This window comes from Pomacea canaliculata, linkage group LG4, assembly GCF_003073045.1.
Source record: "Pomacea canaliculata isolate SZHN2017 linkage group LG4, ASM307304v1, whole genome shotgun sequence".
NCBI classification, from domain to species: Eukaryota; Metazoa; Mollusca; class Gastropoda; order Architaenioglossa; family Ampullariidae; genus Pomacea; species Pomacea canaliculata.
The window spans coordinates 33,161,816-33,174,465 of NC_037593.1; the positions used below are offsets into that span (position 1 = coordinate 33,161,816).

Sequence of the window (12,650 nt, forward strand, 5' to 3'; positions counted from 1 at the left end):
AATCACAGGTGTGTGTACTAGCGAGCAATCACAGGTGTGTACTAGCCAGCAATCACAGGTGTGTACTAGCCAGCAATCACAGGTGTGTACTAGCCAGCAATCACAGGTGTGTACTAGCAAGTTGCAGCTGGATCCTTTGACTGACTCGGGTGGACGTTTCACACGATGCCGACGAGAAAATAGAGTTCAGCGTTTCTTGGTCTTCGTTGTACCTGTTGTCATTCACTGGGCACATGATGTTCTCTCTCTCTCACACACACGCACACTCGAATTGCGAAAACGTGTAGCTGGAGACTAGCCACAGACTTTATAGCTTATATCATATAGACATTCTGTCTTTTGTTTCCACGTCAAGTCTGACAACCAACTCATGCCCTCCCCTCACTGCTCGCTTTAAAAACGAAAGTAAGGCGGTAATTTATGCCATGCCCTCTGACCCAGTCGGATGGTGCCAACAGCTGGTGTCAGTCACGAGTCTGGTGACTCAATCTGCTTCGCGGAAGAAACGATTGAGTCACCTGACATGAGTAGCGGTTATAATAAATAAATCCTGACATCTGTCTACAGCTGGTTGTAGACATGTACCCAGGCCCGTTCTTAGCCCCCGCGGGGCCCGAGGCAAAGGGCATGTGCGGGGCCCTCAGGCCACGGCTGACTACACTTCCATATGCCTAGTTACCATATCAATCAAAAGCGCGGGGCCCTAGGCAGATGCCTCGTCCGCCTGCCCCTAAGCACGGCCCTGCATGTACCTACCATAATGCTAAGTAACTTGTGTAGTTAGCTTGGTGTCGCTACTTGGTCACGTGGCATGTTTTATATTGTGAACCAAAACTTTCAGCCTGTCTGCCTCTCTGCCTGTCTGCCTTTACTTATTCATGGATATTTTGATACTGTCTAATAACAGTAATAATCACAATAATATTGAAATCGCTGGTGACTTAACACAATGCCTTTCTTCTCTCACTCTACCTCTTTCCGTGCCTGTGGCGCCTCCGGGCCTGTCTCCAGTCTTGGGACTTAGACTGAAGGCACTATAAGTAGACACACAAGACCTCCCGCGCCCTCTCCAATCCCCCCAAAAGCTGAGGAAAGGTAGAAAACACAAATATTAATTAATACACTGTCGGTGCGTGTGTTTGTGTGTTCAGCAGGACCTACAACACGCTAATCGCGGATCATACAGGGAGAATGTGAAAGCATATTGTGAAATGTGTCCAGCAATTGTCAGTGCAGGCTGATCGATTGTGCCACGCTAGACTGCACGACGACGACATCTCACAGCCGACTACATCGCCATCTGCGCCAACTGCGCCATCCTTAAATCGACTTCTGGGGACGTGTGCTTATAGCAGCCTCCTGCCGCTAAACAACCAAGGTTTGCCTCTCATAGCTTTAGACATCATGTCGTCTTCACCTGTTGTTGTTGTTGTTGTTGTTGTTTTCCTCTGGTTTGTTTGTTTATATACTGGTCACTGTAAGTTTTCAGTTCACGATATCGAGTCCCAAAGTCAGCAGAAGTCCTAGTCTCCAGTCCCGAAGTCCAACAGCTGTGAAGTGTAGTGTGGTGGTGTACAGCGCTGACCTCCACTATCCCCATCCTGTACAGGTGAGTCAAGGGGACCATTGAGTGCTCAACACAAACAGAACTAACAGCCCCAGCACCGCAAAGACAGGTAAACATCAAAAGAGATACCGCCTTACCATCCACGTGAAACTGTCCTCCAGACACACTTCCTTGCCTCCGTCTCACCTTGAGTTCAAGCGGTGGAGAGTGTGGGACAAGCTCAGGTGGAAACGCTGCTGATGCGCGTGCGTGTTTTCATTGGTCCAGCCCCCAGGTAAATGCACGTGCCACGTGGCGACTTCAGCAACTCACCCTGCTGTTGTCAACGTCACGTCTAACGGTCCACACGACAGGGCACGTGTATGACCAGGCCTGCAGGGAGGCACTCGCTCGAAACACCGTGTGTGCGTGTGTGTGTGTGTGGGCGTGTGGTGTGTACGTGCTTGTAAGAGTGTGCGCGCGTGTGTGTGTGGATGATCGAAATGTTCCGATTACATGACTTGCGTTGAGTTCTACTAGCTAGTGTTTCACAAAGCAAAATAAGCAGAAATCGTTTTCTAAAGCCTGTGTGTGCGTGCGCGTGCGCGGGTGTGTGTGTATGTGTGTTTGTGTATGTGTGTGCGCGTACCTTCATCATTCTTCACACAAGCGTACGATGTCATCTTACCTTACACAAATGTCAAGTGTCCAGATACCTCTCAGTGTACTGTGATGATGACACGGAGTGCCGATGACAGACCGACCAACTATCACATGCACGTGTGTACACAAGTGAGAGATGTAGACAAATCAGTTTATGGTAAGATAATTAGTGTTGGTGTCTGTGTGTCTGCCAGTGTGTGTGTGTGTGTTGACATTCCTATTGTCAGTCTTAAGTTTCCTTTATTTTCTTTCTGTCGCCAGGTGTTTTGTCGAGGTTTTTTGGCGGGAGAGGAGCTGTAAAGCGCAATGAGCTTAGACGACGACGACGACGACGACGACGATGATGATGATGATTTCACAAAGACAGAAATGGCCAGCATCAAGCTGTTTTTCCAGGTTTGTCGCCCGCAGTGTTGAGAGAGAGAAAGAAGATTACTACTCGTTCATCGTATTTCTAGCGGGCTGGCCACACCTGTTGTCTGTCACCTGTAGCCGAGTGAAGTGCTGGTAGATTGTACTGGCGGAGGAGAAGGTTGTATTATTGTCAGGGTACTTCACGCTCAAAGCGGGTAGCGACAAGGGTGGACTTGTTGCCACTATCGACGATGCTCAAACTAGTCTTGCCTGCACGCGCGGCCGTCTTCCGGGTAGTTAACATCAGCAGCACACCTGGAGCAAGAGGATCGTCGTGCGAGTCTTCATCGCCACCCCACCCCACCCCACCCCGGCGCCCACTCACGGTGTGTGCGAGGGACACGATCAATACGCTCGGCGGCTTTTGTGTTGAGTGGAAACAGCTGTTTGTTATTGATTCCTCCCTGTATGTCACACACACACACACTTATACAAGTACGTACACACAGGTACGTACACACTACACATACAAGTACGTACACACACACGCGCACACACGTACAAGTACGTACACACACGGGTACGTACACACTACACACATACAAGTACGTACACACACACGTACACTAGTACGTACACACTACACGCCCACACTAATACGTACACACTACAGTACACACACACACTAGTACGTACACACTACACGCCCACACTAATACGTACACACTACAGTACACACACACACTAGTACGTACACACTACACGCCCACACTAATACGTACACACTACAGTACACACACACACTAGTACGTACACACTACACGCCCACACTAATACGTACACACTACACGCCCACACACACCAACTCACACACAAGGATCAAACCGTTGTTCACACAAGAAGCTGCCGGAGGTATCAGTGGTCCAACGTTCACTCTTACAAGCTCAAATGTCTGCACACATCTGCCTGATGAGAGAGAGAAGGAACTACTGGGTGTTAGGAGAAGGAGGGGCTTACAACTGTTGAACTTACACTTCTCGTCAGGCAGCTTTCCTCTTCTTCGCCGTCGTCGGCTTCGTCGTTAAGTTATTCCTCTTGTCATTACCGTTTTAGCAAAGACGCACATCAGACGCATACATATATTGTACACACACCACAAACGCGTCTGTGATTTTGTGAAGAATAGCCTTGGGTTTGCGAGTGAGTTGCATGGAGCCGGTGACTAACACACACGTTCACACATCCATCTGCGAGAACTTCTTGTCTTGAAGTAGTTGTGAGTGTTGTTTGTTTGTAAATCTCGCTCATGGTGGCCTAGTCGCTGGCACTACCTTCACCACCACAGTGAGGGTCGGGATCATGGGCTTGCATCTTGGCTCCGACACACCTCTGTCTCAATTAATTAATTAGTTGCTGGGTGGGTGTCACCGTCACCAGTAGAGGGTGAGCTTGGCAAGCACGTGTCAAGCTATTTTAGGTTCATCGTCTGTCCGTGCAGCACCTTCTTCACCCTGACTTCCCCTGGCCTACTTCCTACCCGGGAGGACTTGATGGGAAAGTGCATCAACCTAGAGATGCTTTCGTACTATGAAGGGAGATGAGAGAACCTTGACGGCCAGCCCTGCCAATAATAGTCCCGAGACGAGATCTGATCCCAAGACCTTTCACTGTATGTGTAAGTGTTTTAACCACTACATCACCGGGCCCCCAGTTCTCTCTCAGCATCACCTTTCCACAGAACTGATGGTGGTGTTTCTCTTTAAGTATTCTGGTTTCCTCATCTGTATTTGTGCGTGCGAGCGTGTGTGTCTGCCTGTCTGTCTGTGTGTCAGTGATGTTACAAGGCTTGTCTTCGTGCGTGTTTGCATATGGAAGGCGCTTTTAGTCCGCCTTCAGCGGGTGCCGCTCTATAAACAAATAGTCTCTCTCTGTTTTATTTGAAAGTGCTCGTACACATGAATGCATACAGACACAAACGTACAAGCACAAACAAGTGAACAAGAAAGACTCCAAGGAGTTGATAGGTTAGTGTTCACTTGCTTTAAAAGAAATATTTACCACGAATAATATAATACAAGACCGCCTGCCACTCCTCCTAAGTCCCCCTTCCTCTGACTGACGGCGACAGACGCCGAGAGCAACACAACATCAAGCTCTCCTGCTCCACTTTGTGTTACTCACGTGGTGGGCCTTCCACCCGCTCACCCACCCACTTCTCGCTCGGGAAAGTCGATTCTACAGCGTATTTTTGTATGTTGACCTTTGCAGTGAACACTTACCAATGAAACTTAGCAGTAAACCTCTGAACACACGAGTGAACACACCAATCAACACACCAGCGAATGGGCTTGATCTGGACAGGTATCGTGGCCACCTAGGGAGACAAAGTATCGTTATACCACCCCATTCCCCCCCCACACACACACACACACACAAAGCAAGATATGCATGTGTTGTCAAACAATTACTAGTGTCAAGACTCAAGAAGTCCCTGGAGGTGTTCCTACTCATCGTTCTCATTTATGTGTAGTTGCTGTATGGAGCACTCATTATCGACAGCCTGTATCGCTGACGGAGGGAGAGCGGGTCATCCCTCGTTTTGATTATGTGGAGTATGCTAAGTACCTTAATTAGCACCCTGTATGTGTTCTGGTCCGCTGTCAAGTCGCTATCACATCTTGGTGTGTGTAGTCCTGTGGTGAGCACGTCTCCCTCAGCCCGGCCCCGCAGTTATCTGCGCTTGTGACAAGTGTCGAGAGTAGTCTCCCTTCCGCTGTCGTCACTGGGCGCACCGCCGTGTCGTGCTCAGTGTTTACCTCGCTCATCTTCTCTGTTATCACTCGCTGTGCTCTGTATTATCACTCACTGTGTTTTCATTGATCACTCGGCGTTCACCTCGCTGAACTTCTCTGTTATCATCGCGTGCTGTCCGCTAAGTTGGAAGACGAACCTGTGTGTACTCGTGATGATGAGAGCAAGGGTCAGGTGTACTAGTCATCACTTTCTTATTTTGTGAAAATTTGGCGATGTATGAGACACAGCTACTGTACAGTCAGGGATGTCTTGTTTACATCAGTCAGGAAAATCATTTTATTTCTTTGAGAGTCTTTAGGTTGAACTATACGAAACAACTGAGCTGCATAGCAGAGACCAAGGGCTTATTACACACTTCAGAACACAAATGGATGCTGAATTCCTGTGCAAACTCTGTCGATTGTTTGACAGGCGATGTTGTCATATGTCTGTTAGCTTCTCACTTAGATGACAAGGGAAGTTTCAGACTATTGAATGTCAGACTAGACGGCTGCGGTGTGATGGACAACAGGCGACTTGCATTACATAAACCCACAGTTGGACGCTTGGAGATATCATCCTGGGCAGAATTCAGCAGTGTTCCGGGAGATCTTGATGTGCATGAACACAAAATAATTCTTGTTAATGGACCTTGTGTGCTTTTTCTCAAAAGTAATCGATTGACAGTTGTCTCGCGAAGATTAAATGAAAGTAAAATTACAAAACAAGTGCAGACAATTTTTGACGAAGACAGAATGAAGACCAGCAACAGATTGACATCTACAATCTTATGCGTGAAATCCAATGAGGATTGGATTGTCATAATTCTTTTAATCCAAAGAAAATGTGGACAGTCCAGGAATATGGATTCAAGGGCCAATGACACAGTACAGGCAATAGCTCTTGAAAGGCGGGGTAATGATGAAAACTTTTTGGTGAAGACTCTCCCAAACAAGGCTTTCTTCCCGGAAGAATATGCAGCCAAGATATCTGCAGCCTTAATAAAATCCTGCCAGAAGAGTTGTGAAAAGGATACAGTCAATGAAGTTCATTATAAAACTGACTGTGTGATAGGTTTGATTGATGGCTATGTCCTACTTTTTCACCATGGAAACATGCAAGCATGCATCATGTTGCAGTCCACAGGCCAAGACTGTTACTATGGGTTGCAGCATTTTTCGGTAGAGCGAATTTGGAACATGGAAAGTGCAAGTGTTCTTATCTGCCACACAAGCAGAAAGGAATGCTTTGCTGTCAGCAGTATAAACCACAAGGTACACAAACTTTATTACATTTGTAAAAGTAACTGTATTTCTATATAAACATATCTTGGAGAGTAGATAGCCAAATTGTTAGAGTGCTGGTGTCTGAACTGAGAGGTGCACTGGTTTGATACCTGAGTAATGTAGCTCACTTCCCCCAGACAACCCAGCTAACAAGAATGAGTACCTGACTTCAAAAAGGGTTGGGAAGGTAAGGCAGCAAGGGAGAGATGAGAACTGCCCTCGTGTAAAACTTGCCTGGAGAAAAGTGAGGACTTGCTCCCTAACGACCTGGAAAGGGTCATGGGATGAATTTACCTTTTTATGTATTCATGCATACATGAGATTGTGAGTGAATGTCAGTGTAGGATGCACATGCAAATATACATGCATTGTGCTTTAGATGACACCTGTCATGTCTTGTTCACACTAATCAAGATATTAGACATGTGAACAGGTAATTAATTTTTTTGTAATTTATCTGCTACAGGTAAACCAAACCTGGTCAAAAGTCAAAGAAGTCCTCATAGGAGATTTCTTGCAGCATGGAGGGCAACAGCTCTTATTGTTGTTTGATAGCTGGTCTTTACAGCAGCCAGACACAGAATTTCTCCTAACAGACCTGCAAGGCTTTGTGCTGGACAAGCGGCACCATTCTTTGACAGTTTCAAAGAAAAGCACAAGTTCCATTCAGCAAAAGTGCGCCTTCTCGGCCCTCATAGAACAAAATAAAGTAAATCTTTATTGACCCATTGCTAATACAGTAAATATGTTTTAATCTGTTTTATCTCTTAATTTTATGATTATTCTTAATACAGTATATACATTAGTGATGACATCCTGTTAATAAAACTAGTTCAGTGGACAAGAAGCAATGAAGAATTTTTTTCTTTCAAGCAGTTAATTTTCTAGTTTAAAAAAAAATGAATTAAGAAGTTGAGGCAAAGGACAACAGTTTGTTGCTTTTGAAATCAGATTATTTTAGTCTTATTTGTGATCACCATACAATTGTTCAGGTAATAAACGTGCCATCATTTCTAAACTGCTGCAGTTATTTTGTCATCAGTAGTAATCTTTGTGTTAATGTGTGTGTGCAACATTTTGTTGATATCGAGTATAAACATCATGTACTTGTGATGTATTTATCTGAAGTCATCAGCTTGGCACAATCTGACTTGTAGCATTATTGGTTATATTTCATGTCTGTGTCAAGACTATTGTGAGGCTTACTGCTGAAGAGGAACAGAGACTTGTTACAAAAGAGATCTTCCTGCAAGAGTTTTGGAAACATCTCCAGACTCTCAGTCTCTGTCAGAAAAAGGCTTCACCAGAATTACCTCATCCAGAGGTAGGTACAGTACAGTCAGGTATTTTGGTGGATTTTGCGACATTTAGGATTGAGCCCCTCAGTAGTAGCAGCAGCATTGTCTAAAGTAGCCTTCACGATTTTCTTTCATTCCCTGCAGGTCCCTTTGATCCCACTGGTTGGAAAGAAACATATTTATGGGAGACATCCTTCTGGGCTGCACAATCTACAGGAAGATATTGAGGTGACCTCTGTGTGGCACAGGGTCATTGATAGTGCGTGTATTGTTGGTGTCGCCATAGTCAACAGATCTGAACGGTATTTTTTTTTTTTTTTTAATGGTTTTGTCAGCTTTGATAGTAATCATTGACGGATACAATATAATTGTCATTGCATCACCACCTCATTCTAATTTCTTTGCACATACATGGCCTAAACTCAGGAGCTCCTTTGCAAATATGTATACCAAGTGCTGTTCTATTTTCATACAATTATTCACTACATGAAATGTGAAAGAAACAATGAATAAACTGACTAAACCATTTCCAAGCTTGGTTATTGCCCTTAGACCATGAAGGGATAGGGATTTCAGAAATGTTCCCATCACAAGCCTCCATTCACTGCAAAAATATCATTGAGCAGGGCTGTGCATGCTAAAAGCACAGTGAAAGAAGCTTATGACCTCTTAGACATGATCAGATTTGCCTGATGAGATTGAAAGCAAAGAAGACAGCAGCATCAACAAGTCTTTTTCAGAAGATTCAGTTGATGAGAATAAAGATGAAAATTCAACAGAAATGATATGTAAGCAGCACATGGCTAATTCTGAAGAAAAAAGACTTCATAATTCATTCATTCTGGATTTAAAAAACGGTAAACTCTCAGTATGGCTTGAGGTAGGAGCAGTTAATGTCTGCTTTATACATTTCTTAAAAGTTTGTTTTATCCTTCTATTTCTTTTAGGGTAAGAAATTTTTTTGGTGAAAATTTGGTATTTCCATGTACTCAGGGGTAACTAACTCCATTTCATCTTGCACTGAACAAGTTTTGAAAAAATCAGCTTCATGAGTAACCAGTTATAGCGGTGTAGCAAGATAGGATCTCCTACCCAGAATCGAACTCCCAGCGAGGTGTGCATCTTGCTGTAAGGACAGAACCAAATTCTCAGCGAGAACCAATGGTCTGTGCATACTACAAAATTAAATTTAAAAGTTGAGAGACACATAAAACTTTTAGGCTCAAATTATCACAGCTTGCAAAGAGATGCGGATAGCGGACTATTTTCCTTTGATATCACTGCGCGAGTGGGTGTTTGATCGTCTCCTAAAGAGTAACTGCAAGTCAAATTTAAATAAAAATAACATGACAAAGCTAAACACATACAACTCACGCTTTATTTTTGGTTTTGATAAAAAAAAATACCACGAAAATGTCTGCTAATCCATTCAGCAACACTAGAAAACCCAGCGTCTGCATACCTCGCTGGGAGTTCGATTCTTGGTAAGAGGTCCTCTCTTGCTACAGTGGAAACATTTGATTGAGGTCTGTTTACTATCGGCTCCAATCCATCACTATCATCACCAACTTCAGATTTGTGTAACATATACTTTTTTTTTTTATTTCAATGCTGCAAATTAAATCCAAAAAACTTTTTTTTCAAAAGGATTAATTACATGATGTTGCAATTTTGTAAAATCTACAACACAATTTCTTTTCCAAATTATGATGTTTCTGCATTCATCTCTTGTCAGAATGCTTTGGGGTTTGCACCTAACCCTCCACACTTCATCATCAGTGCATCAGTTCCAAACTGCACTGTCATCTACTTCCAAGACGTGGCACTTTTGTGATAGAGAGTTGTCATCCTCTGTCAAGACCTGCTTTGACTCTGGCAAGAGTCAGCATCTGGAACCCAGGCTGCTGATACAGCAGGTAAACAGCCTACTGCCAGGACAGGCTGCCACCATTACCTGCACGTTTCTAATGCCACCTCTTGGTCTGTCTGGTGACATGGAGTGTCTGCTGTATCTGCATGCTTACTCTCCACAGTCTAATGGCACTACGCTTTACAGCCATAGTCCATCAGAACAAGCAAATCCCAAGGAGGAATGTTGGGATGCCATAGAGCTGCAGCCCTCTGTATCATCAAACCTTTGTCAGCCTTTTTGGGGTAAAACCAGCAAGTTGGAATCTGGGCTTCAGGAGGAAAGGAAGATGGTGTGTTGTGGTACTCTGACCCTGAAGGCACAGGATGAAATGATGAAACCCATGAATTTATTGCAGCCCACGCAGGGACCAGCGTTTAGAAATGGTAAGAGATTTGAAATTGTAACTACTTTTACCTATTGGAACAGTGGTAACCTTCTCTTGTCACATCACCTACTTTTTCAGATCTGGCCATCATTTGCTGTGGATTTTTGTTGGTTTATTTTTTTTCCTTCTTTTTTGTTAAAACAAGGTGACTTCCTTGCCATGGCAGCAACTCAAAGTAGCTGGAGCATTTTGGTGACCTTTCACCTACATGACCCCAGCATCATCAACAGCTGTATTGAAAGAGCTGGGCTGGAATACCAAGAACAGGCGGGCCATTACATCTTTCTCCAAGCATCTGCATCTTTTCTTCACTTGACTCGTATAGCAGTCACAGACATTGCATGGTACCCCAAGAAACAAGCATCACTGCTTGTCTTTGCAAAGTAAGTGGTAATCCTTTTTCTTTTCTAAATTTCCTGTAATACTTTTGTTTTGGGGTTAAGTTTTTGTTGTTTTTGCTTTCTGTGAGACAGTGACATTGAGAGAAATTTATCAGTAAAAGAATCTTTGATGTTGTCTGCTTCAGGGATTCCAACCAGATGCTCATGCTGCTACAACATCTCATCAGCCACCTTCCTGATGATGCTGTCTTCAGTTCCCAAGGATCTCAAAACCAAAGATCTCATTTTGAATGTTTGATCAGGACTATGTCTGCTGAGTTAAGTCTACTCAAGAAGCACTTGCAATCTTTGTTGCCATCCCACCAGCTGTCGTCAAAAGCACCACAAGAGAAAGACAACTGTGCTGCAAAGCCAGGTGCTTTTTCCTCAGAATCAGAGACATTTACTCAAGTGCAAAAGCACTATTGGCAAAAGCAGGAATACCTACTCAAGGAGTCTGCTGTTCAAAGTTTCTTCAGCATTGCAGAAGAATGTCAAAGAGAGACAGACAAATCAATGGCTAAATTATGTTCTAAATCTTGAGCATTCAGCTCAGACCCTGACCTAACTGAACTGTCCTGGAGAAGACTGGAAGAAAGTGACCATCAGTGGCGTAGGAAGATGCTCAGCTTTAGCAGGGTGCGAACTCCATGCTAATGATGATGATGATGATGATGTAGTTTTATAGCGCGCTAGTATCCGCATCACAAAGATGCGCTCAATGCACGGTGATCCCAGCAGCCACCAAACTGCAGGTCAAATGAAAACTTCAAAAAAGTTTAAACAAGTGAGTCTTAAGATTTTTCTTGAAAGATGCAATACTATCAGACTCCTTGGTCGAGAGGGGAAGCGAGTTCCACAAAAGCGGGGCTACATTTGAGAAGGATCTAAATCCCGCAGTCTTCTTGTTAGTATTCCCCGACTGAACACTCGGTCGTTTAAGTCTGAAATGTGCTGCTATGTGCTAACATACCACATGTGCTAACATCTGAAATGTGCTAACAGTGAATGACATTCCCATTGTAGCCTCCTCCGTATCTTTTTTGAAACGGCAGCTGGCCCCTGCCCCCTTGGTTCCTTTCACTGCTGGTGGCAGTTGCCTTAGTTCACTAGGACGAGGGTAGTAGGTCGGGAGGTGGAGTGACAACAAAAAGAAAAAATTAAATGGCCAGTGCTCAGGGATGTAATGGCATTTTTATGGGACATAGTTCGAAATCTCATAACATTCATGCTCCATTCCTCAACTGTCTATGGTGCACTCAGCCAAGATACCACGGACGTATATAGGTGGACTGCTGTCTGTCTGCCAACACCAACGCTTAGCCTCTTGCGAAGTTCTCCGTTGTTAGTCTTGGTGAGCTTAAACAAAGAATGTGACCAAATTGGAAGCTTTGTAGTATCATGCCTTGTTTTAGTAGTTGAAATGTAAATAAACCGGAAGCTTTGTAGTCTCATGCCTCGTTTTGGTAGTTAACTGTAACAAAAAAATCGTCTGCCAGCAGTCCAGTATTACAAGTTCCTGAAGATACTGAATATTTAATGACAGGTGAAAACTTCAAGATTGCACAGAACTATTCACTTGTCTTCCTTTTCAGTCCTCATTGGGCTATTTGGATGTCTCTTTGTTGGGTACTTTTAAGGCAGAACCCAAGATTAAAATGCTGAAAGCAGTCTATTTTGGTCACATGGGACTGTAAACTTGTGACTGCGAGAGAAAAATTGGTCGAACTATAGCCATTAACAAAACTTATTTAGAGAGTTAACTGTGAACATCTGCATATTTTGTGCTGTGCAACATTAGCATGAGCCTTCAGCATCTTTCCATTTGGACTATGCAGGCCTTTATTTTATCCAGACTTGACAATTGTAATTCTCTCATTTAGCTTTCCTCTATTTTATCAAGGAACTCCAAAATTCACACATGCAATACTTGTTTATCCTTTGGCTTCCTAGCCAGGCTTTGCGTAGAATATAAACAGTCTACACTCTGCTCCATCATACTTTTCTGACCTTCCAATTTGCCACAATCCCAG

The 12,650-nt window shown here is 44.0% G+C and overlaps 1 protein-coding gene across 1 annotated transcript; it reads left to right on the forward strand.

Annotated features, from left to right (window-relative positions):
• The first annotated feature begins 5,313 nt into the window (after positions 1 to 5,313).
• Positions 5,314 to 11,346, forward strand: LOC112563046. Its single transcript, XM_025236743.1, has 7 exons — positions 5,314 to 6,630; positions 7,109 to 7,351; positions 7,832 to 7,966; positions 8,085 to 8,242; positions 9,676 to 10,235; positions 10,383 to 10,620; positions 10,764 to 11,346. Exons 1-7 carry the CDS (start codon positions 5,590 to 5,592, stop codon positions 11,158 to 11,160), a joined length of 2,772 nt encoding a protein of 923 aa, XP_025092528.1. The 5' UTR covers positions 5,314 to 5,589; the 3' UTR covers positions 11,161 to 11,346.
• Positions 11,347 to 12,650: the final 1,304 nt, after the last annotated feature.

Excerpts from the sequence above, each read along its gene's own strand:
- LOC112563046 (XM_025236743.1), top strand. The coding sequence starts at position 5,590 with ATGTATGAGACACAGCTACTGTACAGTCAGGGATGTCTTGTTTACATC. Across the intron at positions 7,352-7,831 it reads CCCTCATAGAACAAAATAAA|ACTATTGTGAGGCTTACTGC; the intron begins GTAAATCTTTAT and ends GTCTGTGTCAAG. Across the intron at positions 8,243-9,675 it reads ATAGTCAACAGATCTGAACG|AATGCTTTGGGGTTTGCACC; the intron begins GTATTTTTTTTT and ends ATCTCTTGTCAG.